The following is a 24,030-nucleotide window of genomic DNA, read 5'->3' on the forward strand; positions in this document are numbered from 1 at the left end:
TAATTTGAACAACACAGTACTAAGACTGATTAAAAGTTGTAGGCTGCATCTGTCTCTCTTCAAAGTCAAGGTAGTTAGTACAACAAATCAAGAAGTAATATGAATGGTAAGTCTAACATTAGAACATTCTAAAAAACGGGATTGGCAGTCAGTCCTTTCCCTCTCCTTAGCTTGTTTTTAATTCAACTTTTTATTTGGGTCTGTTCTATCTATGTACAAATGCTGGAAATAAGCTGTCGAATGATGATGAATTTGACCTAATCAGAACCATACAATTACAAATATAAAGCAGCTGTACTGATCGAGGAAGGCCACACATTGCCACGAATCAAGAACATCCATGTTGACAACTGGAGATTAGTTTTAATGCACCACGTAGTTTCCACTTCTGGTGCCGTCGGCGTGATTAGTTTAGACATAGTCACCGAATTACAGCTTCATCAGCATATAAGATCAGCATTGGTAGGTTCTTTTGATTGAGTGTTTATGAGGGTCAAAGTCATATTTTATGTCTTGAGTGAGGAGGAGGAGATTCCCCTAACCCAGATAAATGTATGTTCAGCATGTGGGGAAGAGATCACTTGGGACATGCATTATCGTGTGAAAACGCCCCTTCAACCTCCACCATTTTTATAGGCGAATGAAGCCAAAAAGGACCAATGATCATTATTTTATCTAAGCACACACGTACTGCTTTGAAAGAATCCAGCAAACAGGTGATTATATTATAATGGTTGCCTAACGCAATGATCACTTGTGAATCAGCACCCTAAAGAACAAACTGTCCAACGTCCAAATCAATTCAACCACCAAATCAAGCTTTGTGCGCCTTGTGACTCGTTCCAGTTTTTTTCTCTGCACAGTGGACTCAACAAATCACTGCTCAATTGGCTACTCGAACTCGGCGCGACTCGGTCAGTGTGAATGTGTGCTTCCTTTGACCTACTTGCGTAAACTGTGACGAATCCTTTGAATAGTTCAGTAAGTGAATAGTTTTAACTGAAGCTTCCAAGATGACGATCTCAGTGTTTATTTTGATGTAGATATCGATATTGTGTCACAGCTGAGACTTCGAACACCGAAAGTAGGTGGGGAAATCACCTGTTCAAAAAACTTAAGTGGTTGAAGAAGGGGCATGGGTCATGTACCGAAACCTTGAAACCAACTTATTTAACTTTGTGTTCTGGAAATTCTTAATCCTCCAACGTTAAATTAGACACCCAAAAGAAGATGCTTGTCATGAAACAAGAGCGTTGAAAGTTTTTCACCGACTTTGTGGTGGTAAAACACACGAGGAAGCAAGATTTAATGGATTATTGATTCATGCAGACATGTCCACCCAACCAATCATTGATGGAGCTGTTCCTTGCCTCAGCAGTCATCTTCCGAGTCCTTTTCAAACCCCATTTGATAAATTTCGGACAAACCGGCTAAAGCCTAAACAAAAATTTTCACTCAAGATGGTCCCTCGACTAAATGACCCTTGAAAAAGTTGAAACTATTGCCTCTTCTTTCAATTACAAAAACCATTCAATATCAGAGATTCCTCTGAGGTCTGCAGATCTTTCTCTGATCTGCAAATAGAAAAAGCACTTGCCTCAAACAAAACACATCATTCATTCTTTGTCTTGGCACTCTACTTTGAGGGTGCTCAGGCGGGCACAGAGTGAAAGATGATGTATGACACGATACTCTCCAGGAGCTTTAGTAGGAGTGACCAGAAAAAGTTGGGTTATGGAGCAATCATCTGTTGCTTAATCATTGTGTTCAGCATTTTCACTGCTCTCAAGCCTCACCTGGGACCTCTACCAGCTTGTAAGTCGGTCAGATAATTCACACGTTTGTTTGTGCTTTAGACCGTGAATCAGTGATCGATGATCAGGCATTTGGGTCCTCTATGTTCTGCATGTTCTCTGAACATTCTTTGTGTTTGTCGTGTTTGCAGTGACTTTGAGGTTGAAAACTGGTGATGGTCACAAGATGCTTTTGATTGAAGAGAAAAGTGCACCTCCAGAACAAGAAGTTATTACAGGTAAGCTGTGATGACAATCAAATCACTGTCATCGTCTTGGTGATTTGGATGAAATTATATTGGATGACACCCTCTTGTTATATCTGATCGTATTGATTTTGCCATTAACTCTACAGTTCAGAAAAATTTCACGAGGATGGAGCCTTTTTGCAATGTCATGGATCCAAAGTCAGATTATTGTTCGATCACCGGTGATGTTAGAGTTCAAGGAAGCTCCTCCACTGTTTTCGTTGCGCCCTCTGAAATGCTCACTGGCAATGACTCGTGGACTATAAGGCCTTACGCACGCAAAGGCGATGAAACGGCAATGAGTCCAATTAAGAAATGGTCAATCTTACCGTCAGCCGTGGCCCGCCAACCTATCCCCATTTGCACCGAACACCACAGCGTTCCGGGAGTCATTTTCTCAACAGGAGGATACGCAGGAAACAATTTTCACGCATTCACCGACATCATCATTCCGCTCTTCTTGACTACTCGGCATTTTGGAGGAGAAGTCAAATTCCTGGTAACAGATAGAAATCCTCGGTGGGTTCAGAAGTTCCGTGCCATACTGGAAAATCTGTCGAAGTACGAAATTATCAACATCGACTATGCAGGAGAGTACATCCATTGCTTCCCAAGAGTCATTGTTGGGCTAAAGCATCACAAGGAGATGACAATTGATCCTTCGAGATCTCCCTACTCTATGGCCGACTTCAGGGCCTTCCTTAGGAGCGCCTACTCACTAAAGAAGGAGAACGCGATCAAATTACAGGGTGGTGAGCTCAAAAGACGGCCTCGTCTCCTGATCGTGTCAAGAAAGTGGTCGCGCTCCTTCACCAACCTTGCAGAAATCATGACCATGGCCGAGAACTTGGGGTACGAAGTGGTCGCCTCCGAGCTGGACTCCAACATGTCGAGGACCCCGGAGATCGTGAACTCCTGCGACGTGATGATGGGAGTTCACGGAGCCGGCCTGACGAACATGGTTTTCCTCCCGGAAAACGCGGTCCTCATTCAGGTACTCCCTATCGGGAAATTTGAGTGGCATGCCAAGGTTTGCTTTGGCGATCCCGCAAAGCGTATGAACATCGAGTACTTGGATTACAGCATACGGGAGAAGGAGAGCAGCCTCATGCAAGAGTTCCCACTTGACCATGTGGTTTTCAAGGACCCAATTGCGTTCCATAAGAATAATTGGTATTTGTTCAAGTCAATGTACTTGGACAAGCAGAACGTAAAGCTTGATGTGAATAGGTTCAGACAGACATTGGAGAAAGCCTTGGAGCTTTTGCGTTGACCAAACATATTTTTTTGTCCATACACAGGAAGTGGTTTCCTTTTATTTTTCTTGTTTTGTCCATAATTTGTCGTGATGTTTTGTTCAATTCTCAGGCTGATTACAGAGTGATGGTCCAATAGTCCCTAATTCTGTCTAGGGGATTGAATTCATGTTTTGCACCTTTGTTGCTCATAAGATCTTTCCTTCCTGGCATCGCCAAAATCAACCTTGTTACAAGTAATTGAAATGTGCCTTCCAGGAATGGAAACACAAGACGAAATTGGCTTTTGCTGGAGCCTAGCCCCCTCCAAAATCATATAGTGACTAGCTTTCGGCACGGATTGAGCATCACGGAAGGGTAAAAATTGAGCTAAACGAGTGACAGATTTATATTGAAATGGAGATTAGATGATGATTTCACACTTCGAGGGACGGAATTCTCTCAAGCCCCTTCTGCAATTGCGTCTGCCTTGTACTAACTTAAGTTTTACCTTGAATCTACATTCTGCCTATCTGGCCAAGAATACTTGGAAATAAATAGCAATATACACAACTGTCCAGGGTATCGAATTTTCGGAAGGCAAGTTGCCATTCAATCCATCATTTCCGTATGCACAGCACTGTCGATCTAAAGTTGACAAATGGTTTGATGCGAGGCGGCAATTCTTCCATCCACCTAACTTTCAACTGTGCTATTACTCATATACAAGATAATCAATTGCAGGAAAAAAAAAATCAGGAGAAGAACATTCCCTCCATGTCAGGAATCCATGAGGGGTTTAGGTAAGCTGTGCTGTCGGAGTCTCGGATGTGATGTCGCCAGCAGACTTTGCTCAGCAGTTCTTGCCTCCAACAGGAGCCGCAGAGGTACTGCTTACAGTAGTTAGGACCAATTGATGAGCTTTGCGATATCTGAAGAGAATTGATCCTCCAGCCTCTGGCGCCAAAAGAATTTTGACCTGTAAAACCATTTTCCAGCGAATGAAGTTCAGCATCTGTCATGGAGTGCCAAAGATGTACTCTCTGATGTGACTTCGTCAACTGAAGAGATAAAGCTTTCAGAGCCCAGAATTTGTTCTCTCAAACCTTTGATAGCATTAGGAGCTCTGCTCTTTTTGGCTGACAGTGTTAATGCGTACAGATATCACTGCTACTATGGCCAACTTAACTCCACCTACTGCTGCGTGCTGTCCTCTGACTCTTAACCTTCTTCTTTTTTACGAGCGTAGACACAGCATCCACATCGGAAGAGGATAGATGAGTCTCACCCCTTAACCAGAGCAATGCCTGGGCAGCCGCATCCTTCTCCGCGAGCTTCTTATTGCTGCAAGGCCGTCCTGTGAAATCCAATCCATTGAAGATCGCAGTAGAACGGAATTGATTGTTTTTCACTTGCTTTGTCTTGTAGATTGGTGCTTCGTGTCCTGCCCTAACAAGTAAAGTTTGCAATTCGTTCTTCGAATTATCAACATTGGCTCCCTTTGTGCCTTTCGATGATGTGGCCTGTAATGTTACTTTTGGGACTTTCTTAGGCAACTGACGACCAAAGACAAATCTACCTTCACATTGGTCTTCTGTGACAAGCAACCTTACTGCCATTAGAAGATCACGGGAGCATTGTATATCTAATTTGGGATTCAGAAGCTGCAATCAAACATGCAACTTAAAGTTAGGAATAAGGGAAAGACAAAAAAGAGTTGTAACCTGGAAAAGAAAAAAGGTTGCTGGAATGCACTCGACTTCGCGATGACAAGTTAAACCCTCACCTTATTCTGGATGAGTTCCCCAAGCTCTCTTTTTAGGCTTAAATATGTCTCAGCCAACGAAGATTCCATGAAGAACTCCAAATATCCTCCCAACATCTTTAGGTGACCATCCTATCAAATGCAAGCGGTACTTTAGACAATTCATTGTCTGATGACAAGATATAGGGGGAAGTGAATTTTCATCTAAGTATCCAATGAAATTAGCCAAAAACTAAAATTACAATAAATAAAGCATAATACCCAACGAATGAAAAAACTGAGGTGAGAGAACTCACAAGTCCACCCCTTGAAATGTTTCCTCCAAATAAGAGAAGCACAGAGTCAGAAATACCCGTCGAATCTCGAAGGAAAACTGAATTAACCTTGACCTTCTCATTGAAAACCAACCATGGGTATGGAATCTTTGGGACACTGGCATTCACAGAATTCTATTCCAAGTGTCAACAAAGAAAATCCACGTTAGAAACTAAAAGAAAAATTTCGCCGTATCAATTCCATAAAATATGTTCTACACAGAAAGAAACGCCGTTCTAAAATGACGAGAGACTTACAGAGTATAGGAGCACCTGACCATCCTCCATTGTCTTCAAAGAAATCGACTTGTCTTTGTTCTGCAAGTAAATAAATTGAGAAGTTTAATAGAACTATAAGAGGCGCAATTTACCTGCACATGTTTATTTATTAGTGACATCTCTTGCTAACTCAAAGAGGATCCTGAGTTGCATTGGTTTGCATTGGTTTCTCATCAAATTAGAGACTCAACTTACAAAAAGTGGACATATAGATAATATTCATCTCATCAATCAAAAAGCCATAATTTTACAAGCCCCACATGAAAAGGTGCAGTCGCTTTAAATAAAGTGGTGTCATCTATCCCTGTGTCAAACTTTGGTCAATTTAATAACCCCAGATTTAAATAATAAATTACTAAAGAAAACTTATGAAGAGTACTGGGGCAGGGGTAAAGCGGAACAAATCATTTCAAAGTGGATTTAGAAACAACAGTAAAACAATCTCACCCACCACAACAGAACATATTCCTGGGAACAAACCGGCACAAATGATTGCCCGAATAAGATGCTCATCATGGCTCCACGAATTAGAAAGCTCCGTATTTTGATCAACAATACCGATATCCTTGAGCAAAGAAAAGAATTGCCTCTTAAGAGAGCCTATTGCTTTCATAGTTTGTGCAGATAAAAAATTCCGCCAACAGTATTCATAGCCAGCCTGTTGTCTTTCAGCATCTCTCCAACCATCATAGGCTCGAGCAAGTGCAAGATGGTCACTGTAGTCATGGCCAGAAAATTGGGCTTTTGCAGACTCTGCAAGCTACATTAAGTTGAAACTACCATGAGAATATCATCAACTATTCTATAGCACAGTCAAAAGCAGAATTTAACCCACACAAAATAGAATACAGAAGGTTGAAATTTTCTCAGCCAATCATATGACCCTAGGGTTGCATAAACTATAAGCTACCACATGCCACCACACTTTTGCTCAACACAACCTCAAGCCACTCATTACAGCACAGGAATTAACATGTTTCCCTATGATGAACTGCCTATGACTCTGAGTAAGCTTCTAGTTACTGATCGTCGCCTTCCAAAAACAGCCAGAAAATGGCTGAAAAGGTTTACATTGTGCTTTCCCAGCGCAATTATCTCATGAAAACAGGGTTTTTAAGGCAGACTTGTCCTCCCACTTAATCGACAATGGGCGGTGTTTTCAACCCACGTTGATTAACAACCAAGTCCCTCTGGGTCAGTAAGTTGACCTGGTTGCACACTTAGCCATTAAAATATTCCAATCGTATGTTAAGGTACTTACAGAACAAAGAGAGTGCTCAGTTGGATCAGGCGCTGAGCACCCATGAAAGAGGTCAGGCAATCGAGTACCCTCATCTCCTCATTCTTTTACTTAAGCTCAAGCATCTCTTTGAAGAATAAGTAAATTGTTTTGTCATCTAACACTAAAAGCATACTAGAAGTCAAGTGGCAAAGTGCAATATCTCTTGCCGGACATCATGTCTTATGGGTTCAAACCATCTATAGACTTATGGGTTCAAACCATCTACAGAGCAAGTTCAAAATTTAGGAAGATTAAAGATCTGGTCAAGCACATTCACCATTTGAACCAGTCGGTTTGGTCTGGATTAAAAATCAAAGAAATCAAGGGAGGATGTTAAGCATATTCCCAAAACAGTCGACACAATTAAGTAATGGGGAACAAAATGTTAAAGCAATATAGCCAGAAGAAGCATCCGATAATAATATGGCTAGAAAAAGAACAAACTTACATCCTTCTTATCAAATGGCATCAAGAATGGATCTCTAACACTGAGACCAGCAACAATTGACATTACTGGGTCTAGACAATTGAAAATGGCCCCCAGTATAAGCATCTTCCCCAGTTTGGGCTCAACTGGAAGCATTGAAAGCTGGCGTCCTATTAAGAAACAAGCATGATCAGGTTCTTCAAAAAGTTCAGTTGTAAACAGGGAAGAGTAGCATAGACAGTAAACACTAACATAAGGAGGAAATATATAATTTCAGCACCTAGCACTGTCAAGTTCTCATTTTCATCTAAAGCTCCAATCACCTTCAGATATTCTACAGCATTTTGGACCTACAAGAGAGAGAATTTAAAAGCAACACGGAAATGTATCAATAATAAATCTACTAGAAGACAAGCCATACGCATCACACATGGATTGAACAATGTTAGCAAGCACAAGAAATTGTAGAAACAAACAAATATGAACAGGGAAGTCAAACTGATACCGAAAGTGATTCCGGTGGTTGCAATGCCCTAGACAGGAATTCCGTGATACTTCCAAGTTGAAGACTTTTTATTTGCAGACATAAGGACTGCAATGGTGTCCTCAGAAGTTCTGGCAACTGGTAGTCTGCAAAAGCATCATAAACGCATCTAGGATAGAGGTGGTAACACTCTCCTGATTGAACACGACCAGCTCTTCCTCTTCTCTACAAACAAAAGATCAAACTTGAAATGAATGTGAAAATTCTCAAGAAATTTTTTTAAAGAAGGCCACATCCTACAAAAGAATTGGAGGACTGACTCAATCATATGACCACTACATTAAAGGAAGCGCCAGACTGATTACACTTCCCTGTTCAAACCCTTAGAATGTCAAATGCCTTTTCATCAAATTCTCTACGGAGAAACATCAGAATTGTGCCAGCAACAGTCACTTCGTAGTTTAGACAAGTTAGCTAAGCTCAAAGCAATGGCAACTGCAGAATACATAGGTCCAGGCTAGAAACAAATGGCTCGGACCAATTGCACAGACCAATTGCACATACTCTACTCAGACGCAGGAATTGAATGTCAGGTATGAACGTGTATCCTGGTGTCTGACTCTCAAAGCGGTGGCAACAGCAGAATCCATAGGTTGAGGCCAGAAACAAATGACTTGGACCAATTGCACATATGTACTGGAACTCGGGAACTGAACGTCAGGTAAGAACACGTGTCCTGGAATCTGACATGTCCATGACTTTGCATGTGTATTTATCGTAATTGAACACTAGAAGTCTTCGAAACTTAAGAATATAGAATGGGTTATGTTTTCCTCCATCCCTGGTAGGACGAACCATGCCTCTGCTTGGTTGATTATGAACATGGATATCACCCACATTCAATGTAATTAAGTTTACATGCGGGTGATGCCCATAAGATGGAGATAGGAAAATATTATCCATGTAGAAATAATAAGGTTCACCATCAGAATGCACATATGGGAGAATTGCAATAATTTCTAGGATGTTCACTAACAGAACTTTCAAATTTTTATCCTTTTTCACAAATTTTATTTTGATGGTTGAGTGGCAAGAGTAGTACTACAGTAACAAGAAGTGAAAGTTAGCCAGTTTGAAGTAGAGATTAGGGATGAAATATCCATACACTAACCCACACCACGTCCTAGTAATAAGGATAGACTGCCAAAAGATGTATATTTCAGTCAATCTCTTTGATAAAATGCAAGCAATATGTAATCTCTCTATCATATGCAAGATTAGTAAGGAAGACCATGGGCGGAAGGAGAGGACACATAGCAGGCTGACAAGATAAATGATAATGGTGAGAACATCCCCAAATACTTTATGTTGCAGATGCAAAATGAGATCAAGGGCCCCAATCAGAACTTGCAATTATAAGCAAGAGATTCATGCCTATAAGGTATGAGAAATATATAAAGCATAAAGAACCACTTATACAAAAGCCTAAAAGTAGATAAATAGGAATCATTTTACTTGTCGAGCAGCAGCCTTTGAGATCCAAGATGGAAGCAGACAAGGAGTGTTATTGAGCGCATCGTAGGAAGTCTCTTTTGCCTTTCCACAGTCGACCACAAAGACTACATCATTGATGGTGATACTAGTCTCAGCCATATTGGTAGCTAGGACTATTTTCCTAACTCCATCTGGAGGCTTATCAAATATCAACCTCTGTGAAGATATAGGAGAAGAGTAATCACCAATTTAATTATTTGAAGGACATAAAAATAGCTGGAAAGTGTGAAAAAAAATAAAATTTGATAGACCACTGTCACAAACAGACTAAAAGATACACGGAAGATGGAGTATCACCTGCTCGGAGCTGGCCATGGATCCATGACAGGCAAGCAACAGAACTCTGCTCGGATCACCCAAGAGAGGATGGGCTTGCAGCTGATCCTTCAAGGAGTTTATGTCATCCCAACCAGTCATAAAAACCAATACAGCTCCAGGCCTTTCCTTTTGAACTATGTGGCAAAGCACATGCTCAATGAGATTAAAGCCTATCGAATCAGGGTTCCAACAGGACATAGATTCGCGTGTCCACCGACCGTACCCTCTTAAGTCTGCAGATTCAAGTGCATCCTTTGCAAAAGCAGAAAGATTGGATCGTTTGAGAATTTAACAGTGATAAAAGAACTAAACAAGCTCAACTAATTTACGTACCTCAACAGCAGTAGCAATTTGGCTCTTCCTCTTCTTAACAGCTTGTCTCTGCATTTTCCAACTTTTGTCTTGACCATAATCATCAATCTGATTATGTGGAGTCAATCTATATCCAGTCATCTCCAAAATATTCTCCAAAAATTGAGACCGGACTGGGTAGGTGAAACCCTGAAGAAAATTCCATTAGCACACATAACAAACAAGAGCACAATTATAATTGAGCAGATCAGCCAGAAAAAGTAAGGGAGACAATGAAAGTATTAAGTCAATATCACAAAAATAATTGTGACCACAAAATTCATGGCTACCCACAAAAACAATGAGTAAGACTCTTTTTCAAACTGTCCAACATTATAAAGAAGGAACCACCAAATTTCGAGATTTTTTTAGAAAGCCCACTGAATTACTGTAAGTTCTTCTCAAGTTGCATTCTGACACAGAAAAATTTATGCTAGCTGTTTAATAAAATAATAAAGCAGTTCAATTTTCAGGCAGTATCAAGTTATAATCTCCCCTATGACAAAAAGGGGCACCTTTATCATGTCATAATACATAGGACTAATCCTTGAAAAGTAACCTACAGGCTAATATAGGTGCCCAAACACATCTAGTTCACATTAAGACATAGTAAAAACTACATCCAATGGCAAAAAGGGGTACAGTATTTGATATCTCATTTCTCAAACTCACAGGTATGTGGATCATTGGTGCACCACCAAAGTAATTGGAAAAAAGCTCAGCATTGAGGGTTGCACTCATCAAAATCAGCCTCAATTCAGGTCGGCGACGGAGAAGATCTTTGAGAACAATGAGAAGGAAATCTGAAACAAGCAGAATTCAGCTGAGGACGGCAATATAGGAATATCCAAATAGCCCAAAAAAAATAAAGCTTTATACTTACCTTCATTCATACCACGTTCATGAATCTCATCAACAATAACATGAGTTACGCCAGTCAAATTTCTGTCAACAAGTAATCTCCTCAACAATATGCCCGTAGTGCAAAAAAGTAAGCGAGTATCCCTCCCTTTCATCCCCTCCAACCGAACCTTATACCCAACCTTATGTCAGGAAAAAAACAGCAAATACTTCAGCAACAGGACAGCAAATACTCTATCTTGCATAACTACTTAAAAACAAGATTCACATTGCCAGATGAAAAAACTAACAGATTCTCCCAGTTGCTCTCCTCGCTCTGAAGCAACCCTTTCAGAAACAGCCATAGCAGATATTCTTCTTGGCTGAGTGCAAATTATACTACACACACCCCCTCGAGCAACTTCAATCTCAGATTCAAGTATGTATTGAGGAAGTTGAGTTGTTTTACCACATCCAGTTTCACCAGATACAACAACCACCTATAAGATATACATACATTTTTGCATCAACAATTATTCATGAAAATAGTGTCAAAAAGAAATATAGTCATACCTAACAAATTCTAACCACAGTATCCATGGATGTAAATTTCTTGATACTATTCAAGCAAGCCTCTGTACCAGTTGAACTCATCAATATACGCTCCTTTAGAAACATAAATTAGTTTTTTCCTCGGACATGGGAGACCATTACACCACCAAGAAGCTCAAAAGTTTTCAATGAAAATATAAAAGGAGAGGTATGATGCCAAAGCTGGTATTTCTGCTCATTGTTTTGGTGTTCTGCCCAATTGTTGTTTGCAATACACACCTTAGCAACAAAGGCATATCAAATAAATTTGTCAAAACACGATGTACAAGTAGGCACGTTCTTCAAGCTCATGGCCACTTCATTGACTAGACAAGTGAGGTTTCGAAAAGGGCCCAATGTTGCATGAAGGGGGATCAAAACAACAGGCAACCAAAATGCTAAAGAGGAATTCTAATATTTTGTCATATAAAGCAGGTAATTACATTTTCCTCTAAAACTTTACAAAGACTCTGCAACAGTTGGAGATCCTTCAAGCCTTCCTTTCGTAACTAGTTTTCATTTGAAGCTGTAAATTATGACACGTTTAGTTGTTACCTTTGGCTTAGTTCACACTCAGAAATTATTAGAAGAGGAACTAGGAGAAGCATCTTAGGGGAGCAGGTACCATGGAATGCTAGCATGGTAAATAACCATAGCTTCAACCTGTTTGATGAAAATTTTATTTGTATATCATGGTTACTGTCATTGTCTTCCTCTGAGGCATATAGTCGAAAGAAAGGTCCATTAACCTCAAACATTTTAGAGAGCCAATGTAGACTTACTAGATATAACCAATCAATTATCTTTTTGTGCTACAAATGAAATTTTAGCAGGTGGCCCGAGTAAAGAATATGACTTCCACTTCAGGTTAACAAATGAAAATTTAGCAAAACCAGAAACCAGCTTATAGATCCTACCAACCTGATTTTCTGAAATGGCTTTTAGCAAAACATCCCTCTCTTTGTATGCAGGGAGACTTCGACGAAATTCGAGCATCTTTTGGCCTTCGGGACATTCCTAGGACATTAATGGTACTTGTCAGTTATAAGAAATAGTTGCAAATTATCAAGACCCGACTTAACAGGCATACAGATGCGTCGATCTATAAAATATCCCACAAAATTCATTGCTAAATTCACCTGCCAATCTTGTTGTTTATTACGCAATTGCAAACTTCTCCGGCGTTGAATTTTCTCTACAACTACGCTGTTCGGTGTAATACGCTCCTGCTCGCCATAAAGATCATCAACAGCAATACTTCCATCAACGCCACGCTCTGACATTGGAGAATACAATAACTTATCCCTACTTTTGGGCTTTCGGGAAAGGTATGCTTGGAGGTGTGTATCCACTTCCATTTGCAATCTATACGGTAATACCACCTGAATGCACACAAAAGCATTAGTCTACATTTTCACTGCACAAGAAAATTCAACATGTGGACGCACCAAGTTTCAAAACCATGACTACATTATTAATACAACTTTAGCCAGGCACTTCATCCATATATCTCTCTTCCTATAATCATGTGGAAATAGAGTTATAAAGAGAGGGACAAAATAAATATATCAGGAATTTACCTCTCTCTGTGGGCGCCTGTCGTCAAGATCAGATCTGTAATTTGGCAGAGGGACTTTGCTAAAGACAACTACCTTTGCATATAGATGGCTGCAAAAGGAAATTGCACATTAGAAATAGCGGCAATGATGAAACAGGGGAGGAGGACTGGCCTTAACCACAAAAGATGTAATCTGCAAAGCTTAAGTACCTATACAAACCCATCCTGGCTGCCAGGGCTGAAAGTTGTTCAAAGTCACGTCTGTCTTTCCTCTCCCTAGATACCATCTCCTGCTCCTCTTTATTACGAAGAAGCATGGTCAACTTCCATTTCCACTCTTCCACATTGTCAAGGGTAGAATGCTAGAACACAACAGAAAACCAAAAAAATATAAATTAAATCTACTCTAAAAACTAAGCAAAAATAGGAAACGTCCTAAAAAGAGAAGCTGTGAAAGCCAGCAAGAACTATCTGCTATCCAGGTGTATACATGGATGGGGTTATGTGCCACAAAAAATTTCAACAAGATGCTTCAAATTTTGTTAGTCATGAAGAGCAATCAATGTTCGACGCTTGGGACAAGGGCCATCTTGCTTGGCACAAAGGATCCGCAACCTTCTTTTTTTACTGGCTACAGAAAGACCAGTAGGCTACTACTACAAGAGACCGAATAAATTCCCTAGAATTGCTGAACTAACCTATCAACCTAATAAGTTAAGAGAGTTAAGAAGCAGGGTGACATCAGAATTAGGACTGTTGATTCAACATACCAGAAAATTTACATCCATCAGCAAATTAGCCAAATTGATACAACAGTGAAAGTTCACAAGTAATATGTTATCGCCAAGTTCTAGACTTCTAATACTGATTTCTTAATATAGCATCAACGTAAATCATTTGCATATTGGACTCCTTTGATTAAATTGTTCGATACGGAATTAAAAGAACAACATCTAGCCTAACCAAATCTCATAGAGACAGCAACAAATGTATACAAGAACATCTAATGTCACAGCTAAATAAGGGATTGGCACAAACATACTATGCATATCTGAGAAAACCATCTGAATTTTACATAGGACTTTGTTCATAAGTGCTCCTAGGACACTTGTTAAACACCTATCTAAGGAAACATTCCAACTTCCAAGGCACTGTATATCTCGTGTTATGGGTAGCAATGCATTGAAAATCAAAACATTTCCTAGTTAAGTGCACTTAATAAGTGCCCTGGAGATACTAGATAACAAAACCCTTTTACATTTAAACAGACAAATACTTAAAACTAGCTGCATGTTCCTTGCAGCTTTCGTCATATTATATATTGTTTTATCATATAACCTCTTCAAAACGTGACTGATCGAGGCATATAAAATCTTTAAAATGTAACTGATCTGGGCATAAATGGCACCACTATGCCAAATAGAACATCCTTATTCACAACATCCATTGCCCTCCTATTAATCTTATTTCTTATTGTTGCTCATGTCTACAAATAACTAGCCAGGGAAAGGCAATCCTTCTAGTGCTCATGCTATAGGTATCCAGAATGTATCTTATTTCCGAGTCCATCCCACACCTTGAAGAAGCTGAGGCGTAGACGGGATTTCAATACTTCAAACTTTCGGACTCTTTTAGTTTACAGCACATGCACTGCGGTTTCCGCATCCACATGTTTTACCATACTCAATCGAGGAACAAATTGTACATACAGTCCTACAAAGGGCATTGGGTTCCACTGTAAGCACAATTCAAAAACTAAGTACTGGGAAGCATACTAGCGAGAAACTTAAGCCAAATGGCGGAAAATTCTTCACTGCAGGCTTGCTTTTAACACATGGTTACCACCCAAATCATTCCCAGCGACACCAACAGAAACTTGCCCGTATCCCAACGTTTGCACCTAATTTTATCGTACTAAGCTCAACCAAGAACCACGACCGACACTCATTCGCTCCACTAAAATCACGGAAGCTCCAAACTCACCTTCTGCTGCTGCTGCTGAGACGAACCGACTTCGAGGTCCGACTCGTCGCTGGACACGTCCTGATAAGCGAACCGGCCGTAGCTCGAGCTCTGCCGGTGCCGAAACGGCGGCGCGACGGCGGCGCTCCCCCGCCGCCTCCGGCCCACCTCCACGGCCAGGGACGCGACCATCCGCCGCTCCAGGAGAGCCGGCGGGCGCACCGACCGGAGCAGCGACGCCGCCGCCGCGGGGGCGGCGGCCCCGCGAGCCCTGCGGAGGTGGACGCCGGACGGCCTCGCGGACATCGCCGCCCTCAGGCAACCGTGGAGGATGGCCGAGTAAGCCATTGTTGCCCCAGCTCCGACGAGGCTTTCCCAAACTCGACCGAGCTCGCGAGCTCCGCGACTTTAGGTTTGTGGACGGAAGAACGCCGCATGGTGGGGAGAAGATACAATGGGCTCTTCCCTTTTTGGGCTTTGATGATTTTGGGCCCATTTTCGATTGGGCTCTCTTCCTTTTTGGGCTTTGGTGATTTTGGGCCCATTTCAATTGGGCCATCAAGCCTTGCTTGGGCTGATTTAGTTGTAGTCTTTCCCATTTTCTATATCTCTCGTGGAGTGGAATGGGGGAAGAAGTGGGCTCCGGAGGTACTATTGAACCAGGCGGCGAATCAAACGATATCGATTGTCTAATAGATCGTTTTGCGAAAACGCCGTACCGTCATTAAGTAGGTATGTGCATCTTTTGTGGGAAACGATCGAGGTTTCTCGAGTCGATCAACTCGATCGAGGGTTTTGCATCTTCGAAAGGCGGAATGCCTTGGGTTGGATTCTATTCGATACGACTTTCGTCACGGTTAAGTGATTCCTTACTGATTTCTTAATCTCAACACGATTGGCTTTTTATCTATATGAATGAACTTGAGAGGCAGACGTTTTCTTCCCCCTTTTTAGGCCCCATAAAACTTTTATTTCCTACATACCAACACCGAAAACAAAATAGCCGCCGATTCATGAATGAATGGGTTTCCCATAAAGATAAATCAAACTCGAAAGAGAGGACGGGAGTGAAGTTCACCATGTTCAAGAATAGGTCCTCCTCTTATACAAAGGTTATTCTACAAAAACCTTCAAAGAAAGACAAGTCATCTTTCTTAATGACATTCAAAATAGGTGAAACTAACGAAATGACTCAGTTACACTTTTTAGACGGGTCGAAGATTTGATAGCATTGCATATTTCGATAAGTCTTTGCGGTTTTCGATGAAGGGAAAATAAAGAGATTTGCAACACCAGGGTGAGTGGACAAATGGTGACCTGACAAGTGAAATGACTGATAATGAAAGGAAACTCATGGGCACTATGAACTTGGACAGTTGGAAAATGGGAGCACACTTACTCACTTTGCCCAAGATAATGTTCTTGTTGACTAATTCATGTCATGCCCAATTTGTGGGACCTTGTCTCACCATATTGAGCTCCCTCTTATGTCACCCCAGTGATTTTAGGAAAAATCTTCTCTTCTTACAGAGGAGTAATGATCACTATGATCCTTAACCTAATTCATAGAGTAATGATTACTAAATTATAAACCAACACAACAATCACCACATGGAAGACAACCGAATCTATGTAATCTCTCTTTTTCTTTAATCATAATGGGAGTCTCTTCTTACTTTGCAACTATAGGCCATGTCTAATATGGTACATGTATGAATAGTTGACATTGCTAGAGCGGATGGATTGAACGAAAGGAAGTCATCTTAGCTGGTCATTTTTGAGCGAAAAAATTGTTAGCGAGTCTCGACGAGACGTTCTTTCGGAAAATTAGTGAATATAGCTACTTTATATATTTTGATATGAGCTCATGTCAACTACCTCTACTATTGACACATACGACTCTAGATAAGAAGAGGTTGATCATTCTCTTTGCAAGAAGCAATTTTCTTGCTTTCTGCACTCTTTTTGCATCCAATTAGGATTTTATAATTGCCTCATTCAAGGCACATCCAACATTGTAAGTTTTGTTCAACAAAAATGAGCTTTAATATTACAAATTAACAAATATGAAAATTTGTAACATTTCCCATAACTCCTACTAAGTATTTCTTTAGAAAATTTTATTATTTCCTATCATTTTCCAATAATATAATGCATGCCAAATAACCGATGGATTTATATTCTTTTGATGGTGAATAAGTTCTATGAAAATTTGTAGACCAGCATATGGATGATTGAGAGAGCCGTTTATGGATATGAAACAATATGATTATGCAAATCAGGTTATGATTCATGTAAATTAAAGTTTTGACTTTTATATTCAGATTTTAGGTAAGCTTATATATTTTTACAAGAATAGACAATATTAGATGTTTTAAATTTCAATTGTGATCCTTTTTCTCTTTTACTTACCAAAGTTGTGATCTATCAATTTCGTTTTTAGTTATGGTTTTAGATTGTTTATTTGATCAAGCATTAACGCATTAGCAAAAAAAAAGATGAATTGATCAATGAAAGCCTCATGACAATCGTATATACATCCACAACGAGCTTTTACTTACGGAGATGAAACTTTGACTCTTCTTCTTTTCGATATTGGTTTTGTTTATAGGAAAAAAGCAATAATAAATCACAAACTATGCTTACTATGACAAACTTACTCTAAATTTTTTTTGTGACACAAAAAATCCCAAACTTGTACATGCGTGACATATTTACTTTTCAGCAAAATTCTGTCAATGAGAATAGTTAAAAATATGCCTACATGAATGCTAGAAAGTAAATAGTGTTGACATGGTGCTCATGTGGCTTAAGTAAAATAAAAACGACGTGGTTTTGGCTGTAAAATCATCTAACAGAACCTTGAAAGAGGGCACATGTGTTACATAGGTACAAGTTTGAGGTTTTTATGTCAGAAGAAAAAATTTAGGGTAAATGCGTCAGAGTGGATATATTTTGAATTTTTTGATGTCACAAAAAAAGTTGAGGGTAAATATGTCACAATGGGCATAATTTAAGGTTTTTTTTTATGACTTTTTCCCTTGTTTATATAGGTTAGCTAAGATTTGTATTTATGTTGTTTGGTTTTAATTTTCCCTTTCATTTCTTTCCTTTTTGAAATTTGCATTACAATGGCAATTTATTGGGAAAACTGACATCGAAAATTAATTCATAGAAGTATTGTGTTGTCCAAATTTAATGTAATGCAAAATCTTGGTTTCCTTTTTGACACCTTTGTCACTTACAATTTTGGTGAAAAAAGGGGGCTCATGGCTCATAAAATGTCAACTCTCCCATCAAGGTTGTCAAACTCGGGATTTTAAGTAAAATCACTAGGGATTCTTGAAATCAGATCGTAAAATTGTAAGATTTTAACAACTATTGAAATAACATAGGAGCATGTTTTCCCTATCACTCATAATATTATAAAACAAGAATAAGCAATTATAAACATACAAATCCACTAGTCTACACTTCCAATTATTGTTCAAGCATGAAATAAGAAAACAAAAGACGAAGACAAAATTACAATTTTAATTGCACTTTAAACTCTGTTTATCTCGCGGAAAATGTGACATTTCTGGAAAATATTTTTCAATAAGTCATTTTCAATCCAATTCCTCTTAGGCCTCATTTATTTCGCAGAAAATGTGACGTTTCTGGAAATGTTTTCCAAAAAGTCATTTTCTAAGAAAATGGCAATATTTTTCGTTGTTTGGCTAAAATCTGAAAAATGAATTAGAAAATATTTTCCGCCTTTTGGTATGGAAATTTGATTTGATTTTCCTTCGTGCATTCATTTAATAATTTTTTCTTTTTCTTTTCGTTTTTAAAAATTCAAAATTTTAATTTTTTTTCTTTCTTTTTCTTTTTCCTTCTTCTTCGACTAGTCATCGTGGCCAGCCACCGGCCGAAGAAGATGGAAAAATAAAAAATAAAATTTGATTAAAAATTTGATTTTTTAAAAAAGAAATAAAAAATAAAAAGAAAAGAAAAATACAAAATACAAAATAATTAAAAGGAGTGCACAAAGGAGAATGTGCTTGGTCTGGGTGAAAGAAAGAGGAGGGAAAAAGAGGAAATTATTTTTTTTCACTTTTGAAGGTCGTTTTTCCAATGATGGAAAATGTTTTATTGTATTAGTTTATTTTCTATGAAACAAATGTTGGAAAACCCGGAAAACTTTTTCATGAAAGTTGTTTTCCGTGTAACAAACAGAGTCTTTGTGTGATGCCCTAGAACATCAAGCATGAACAAGATCTTTCTGTTCTTTTATTTATTACTCTTTGAAGCACTCGAAAGCATAATAATATAATCAAATCAATATGTAATAAGTTACATATGCATCCCTCCTTTAATGTCCAAGTATTAATAGAATAACCCAAAATGAAATAGACAACAACACATTAATTTGGGAAGAAGGTCGGGTCAACTATCGTCATTACTCCCATACTATCAAAAGTGAGCCTATACATCATCCAAACCACCGTCCAACTCAAGAGTTGATGAATTCTGGCATCATCACGTCCCCTCCATCGTCATGCCCATGGGACAATTGAACCCTCTTAAATGTCCAACTGTCTCGCCATTTATATCGCCATATCAAGCAATAAAATGAGGGGGTGAAACTTTGGATATCTCACATCCACCCAGATAGTATAACTACCCTTAATGTACACTATCTTGAATCCCGATATAAGTACATATTGATAGTTCCATAATATATACAAAGGAACTCCAAAACCTAGCGACAGAACAGGGTCCATCCTTTATATTTGAAAAATAAATAAATGAGTGAGCCAAAGCCTAGTAAATGAAATCTTTAAGTCCAAGGTAATAGATCATCTTATTACTCAACTTGGTACCAACAGAACGACGTGAATACAAGACAAGTACAAAATAACTATGTAAGGCGATTAAATGAGTAAATGCATTTTCTTTTCTATCATGATATGCCAAGGAAAACCACTTAACATATTGCAGAAGATTATTCAGTCATGCAAGCAAATAAAATAACATATTTTAATTCACGGCTACCATAAAGTAATTGTCGATATACACATCTAACATATATCTATATATGCATATATACACATATCATATTTATCACTGGCAATTAATCTTGACTAATGAGGCATCTAGACTAACGGGGCATCCTGACTCACGAGTCATCTTGACTCCCAAGGCTTTGCGACTCATGGGCATTGTCACCACTAATATATGGGAGACAGAAATATAACATTATAATTTCTATAGACAATCATATAATAGCAATGTACATAATAACACTTTAATCTTGTGATCTTCCTTGTATCAACACCCATTTATTATCTCTTGCATGGCCATTCTAAAAATCAACATATGGTACATATCTTCATTTTATGCAATTCATTACGGAAATACAATTGCCATACATTTTTCAATAATCACTTAGACAAGTAGTAATAACATACCTACCTCTTTGCATTTTCCATATAAGCATTGATAACATACTCATAGATCAGTAATCTCGTAAAAGAAATCAATAAGTCAAAGAATAAGCAATTTCGAAATCGACAACTCAAATAATTGGCAGCTTAGAAATCGAGAATCGACAAGTTAGAAAAATGACAACTTTAAAATGGATAACTAAGATAATCAGTAATTTAGAAATTGACAATTGATGACTCAATGGATTGGGAACTTTAATCGATAACTTAACGAGTTAAACAACACTAGCTAAGTAACTTGGTCAAATTTACAAAAATTTCACTTATAAGTCTAGTTCACCATTTTCACATTTTCCACACCTAAAATGTCACTAAACCTTATCGAAATCAATCAAATATATCCTAGACATGTACAAACTTAACGATTCAAGTCAAGTAAACACGAAGAACCAACATGCCATTATTGAAACTTATCACACTTAACGTCAAAATTCAACTGAATTAACAAATATCAACTAAACAAGTCAATAGTATTAAGTAGTTTTCACTTATCTTAAACAAAGACTTAAACAACTCAAAGCCTTAACCTCCTTCAAGGTAAAATAAACAAGAACAAATATTAACAACTCTCAACCTTTTATCATAACTAGTTTAATAAAGGAGAATGAAGCCCACAAATTCACATGGTAAACTCTTGAAAGGTGAAATTAGAAACTTCAACAACAAAAATATGAAATTTTTCCTTTTACTCAAAGAGATTGGAAAGTGAGATTGAAAAAGAAATTGAAGGCTTGAAGTATTTTGGGATAGTACTATATGGCCAAGGGGAATGTACTTGGAAGACTATATAGGAGTTACAAGAGGATAAGAACTATTAATCAAGGTTAAAAGTAATGATGACATTAGGGTTAAAAACACTTGGTGGAGAATAAAAAAAGAGGTTTCCAATTTAAAAATGACAAATGGCTTAATTATATGGTTCCAAAGTGAATATTTCGATAGGTTAATAATATACCTCGTATATCAGTATATAAATAAGGAAATCAACGTCCGTTCCAAACACCGATAATACTAAAAAATATTTTGAACCTACCAATTCAGCAAAAGCTATTGGACGCTAGGAGCATCTTAACTCAATAGATTTCTAACTTGAAAATTATGTAATACGTATTTCATCATTACTCTATATAATCAATCTATGTACAAATACTTATCAATTAAATCCTAACAGATTTGCATTCCGAAAACCACAAACATAAAAAAAAAATTACACATTGGATTTTCCAGGAACAACAAAGTTAATCATCCAACTGAGCCTTCAAACTTAACATTTATTATCTTTATATCCTAAATATAAATAACAAATGTAGGAAATTCCATATCTCACACTTCACTATCCATTAACAACAAAATCCCACAAACCCAATAATTAAACAAGGGTAAAATCATTTTCATTTTCCATCATCATCGTCATCCTTATCAAGTTCTTCATGGGATCCATTGTTGTGGTTGTCATTGGCTATCAACATAATTAGTTTCATTGTTGAACTTCAATTGCAAGTGGGCCTCAAGCTTAAGTATAGTGGATTGACCCTAATTCTTTATATATATATATGGGGTAATTGAAAAGGATTGGGCAAAAAGACCTATTTAATTTTGATGAAGATGGAACCTTGAAACATTGTATTGATTTTACAAAACAATTCTATAACGATACTACCGACATGTGATTTTGGGTGTGAGCGATATTGTTTAGTGAATTTCGCATCTTAAAATTGTATGATACTACGACCTGAATTGTGATTTTAACAACAACATTTCTTTTTAGAACATTAGATAAACCATTGAAGGAATATCATTAAACATCACGCTTTCTTTGATTTCAATCAACAGAATCTGTTAACCTCATCAATAAGTAGACACGCGTTTTCTATAAAAAAGAAAAAAAGTGAAAGGAAGTTGCAAAAGTGTAAAAAGGTAATACATTATATTGGATTCATTTTTAATAATAAATCTAAACGGATACGGGATGATAGAGATTTGAATCTAAAATTGGGGGAACAACGGACATCGTGACCTTTTTAAAATTTAGATTATGCCTATCTTATAATAGTATTTATACTATAATAAAATCAACTTTTAAATTTGGGTCCAACCTTCAAATAACTATAGTACTCTTATTCTCAATTAAAAAAAAACAAATTAAAAAAATATGACTTAATTTTGGCCGTTGGTCAATTGAGAATTTAAAATTTTATTTCAGTTAATGGAGGATTTAAGGATTAAAAGTCACAATCAAGTCTCAAGCTCTCTACCAATTTAATTTAGGTATCAAAGAGCCAACTTGACTTGTACATGGAATATTGGGTCATTTGCCATGTATTGTTTTTTAAGCTTGTATTCTACCAACGGCGAGCTCAAGATCTAATTGCGATTTCTATAAATTCTTAATAGATCAAAATAAAATCTTTGAATCCTTGATTGAGCAATGGCTAAAACCTCAAGTCGTGTTTTGGCACTTATCTTGTAATATTTTTGCGATACTAAATCTAGTGAATTTAGGATATGTTTGTTTTGTGGAAAATGAATATTTTAAAAAATATATTTTTTTAAAAATAATTGCTAACAAAAATGAATGAACAAAAAAAAAATTCATCATCCACGAAAATATTTAGACTTAAATTGTTGTCAATAATGACACAATTTTCATTAACTAATTATTTCAAGCAATACAATCAATTATTTGTAAGGAAATGTTTTCAAATTATCTATCTTCTTCTAAATTGACGGAGCCATAGATTTACATAAGATATGGATCGAGCATTTTGATTTTATTTTGTTCATGTGTGACAAATACAAAATATGATTTGAATTATTTATACGAAAAGCTGGAACTTCTTTTTACTTAATGGGAAAAAAATCAAACCAGTTCAATGCACGGACAGGTGACTCCCATTAAATATCAAATCATGATGGCATCATTTGACTAAGCGAAAGAAGAAAATTATCCAAAATGTCCTAAATATATTGCGCTTTTACCAATTCAGTCCTAAACTTTTTAATTGTGTTAATTGAGTTGTAAACATTTTCATATTTTGCCAATTGAATTCATCTAGCCAATTTTAGTTGGAAATTGCTGACGTGGACGCCGATCATTCTATATGGCATGGCCAGCGCTGACTTAGATAATTTTAATATTTTTTCGAATTATTTATTAATATTTTTATTTTTCCATTTTTTCTTTTCTTTTCCTTCTTTATTTTTTATTTCTTTTCCTTTTCTCTTCTCTTCCTTTTTTTCCTTTTCTTTTTATTTTTTCTTTTGCCCTTTTTCCCCTCGCCAGCCCTCATCGCCTCCATTTGAGGCTGGCAAGGACAGCCCTCCCCTGAGGCAAGCAGAGGGAAAAAGAAAAAGGAAAAGAAAAAAGAAAAGAAAAGAAGAGAAAACGGAAAAAAAGGAAAGAAGGAAAAGTGAAGAAAAGAAAAATAAAAAAAATTGAAAATTATTAAAATATTATTAAAAAGTGTCCACGTCAACGTCGGCCATGCAACGTAGGATAACCGGCATCCACATTAGTGATTTCTTTCCAAAATTGGCCGG

General features: G+C 37.7%; 2 protein-coding genes across 3 annotated transcripts; one reads left to right on the forward strand and one right to left on the reverse strand.

Annotated features, from left to right (window-relative positions):
* The first annotated feature begins 1,460 nt into the window (after positions 1-1,460).
* LOC115676613 (beta-1,2-xylosyltransferase XYXT1-like) lies at positions 1,461-4,796 on the forward strand. Its single transcript, XM_030599558.2, has 3 exons — positions 1,461-1,815; positions 1,946-2,032; positions 2,149-4,796. Exons 1-3 carry the CDS (start codon positions 1,674-1,676, stop codon positions 3,312-3,314), a joined length of 1,395 nt encoding a protein of 464 aa, XP_030455418.1. The 5' UTR covers positions 1,461-1,673; the 3' UTR covers positions 3,315-4,796.
* LOC115676612 (DExH-box ATP-dependent RNA helicase DExH3) lies at positions 3,773-15,402 on the reverse strand. Of its 2 annotated transcripts, XR_004005162.2 has the most exons (20): positions 15,023-15,402; positions 13,250-13,401; positions 13,062-13,149; positions 12,621-12,863; positions 12,403-12,498; positions 11,202-11,390; positions 10,934-11,093; positions 10,723-10,853; positions 10,033-10,200; positions 9,679-9,951; positions 9,343-9,537; positions 7,849-8,052; positions 7,624-7,693; positions 7,365-7,513; positions 6,086-6,394; positions 5,614-5,673; positions 5,338-5,490; positions 5,063-5,173; positions 4,383-4,940; positions 3,773-4,255 (listed from the first exon to the last, which is right to left on the reverse strand). XR_004005162.2 is itself a non-coding variant. In XM_030599556.2 (19 exons), the coding sequence occupies exons 1-19, from the start codon at positions 15,347-15,349 to the stop codon at positions 4,461-4,463; spliced, it is 3,558 nt and encodes a 1,185-aa protein (XP_030455416.2). In that variant the 5' UTR covers positions 15,350-15,402; the 3' UTR covers positions 3,773-4,460. The 2 variants fall into 2 exon arrangements, 1 of the variants encoding a protein (XP_030455416.2); XM_030599556.2 differs by having other exon boundaries at positions 3,773-4,940.
* Positions 15,403-24,030: the final 8,628 nt, after the last annotated feature.

Source organism: Syzygium oleosum, unplaced genomic scaffold (assembly GCF_021117445.2).
Source record: "Syzygium oleosum isolate NSW1041296 unplaced genomic scaffold, Sole_v2.1 Sole_v2.17, whole genome shotgun sequence".
NCBI lineage: Eukaryota > Viridiplantae > Streptophyta > Magnoliopsida > Myrtales > Myrtaceae > Syzygium > Syzygium oleosum.

Excerpts from the sequence above, each read along its gene's own strand:
- LOC115676612 (XM_030599556.2), bottom strand. The coding sequence starts at position 15,349 with ATGGCTTACTCGGCCATCCTCCACGGTTGCCTGAGGGCGGCGATGTCC. Across the intron at positions 12,864-13,061 it reads ACAGGCGCCCACAGAGAGAG|GTGGTATTACCGTATAGATT; the intron begins GTAAATTCCTGA and ends GTGTGCATTCAG. Across the intron at positions 12,499-12,620 it reads ATAAACAACAAGATTGGCAG|GAATGTCCCGAAGGCCAAAA; the intron begins GTGAATTTAGCA and ends TTAATGTCCTAG.
- LOC115676613 (XM_030599558.2), top strand. The coding sequence starts at position 1,674 with ATGATGTATGACACGATACTCTCCAGGAGCTTTAGTAGGAGTGACCAG. Across the intron at positions 1,816-1,945 it reads CCTGGGACCTCTACCAGCTT|TGACTTTGAGGTTGAAAACT; the intron begins GTAAGTCGGTCA and ends TCGTGTTTGCAG. Across the intron at positions 2,033-2,148 it reads AGAACAAGAAGTTATTACAG|TTCAGAAAAATTTCACGAGG; the intron begins GTAAGCTGTGAT and ends TTAACTCTACAG.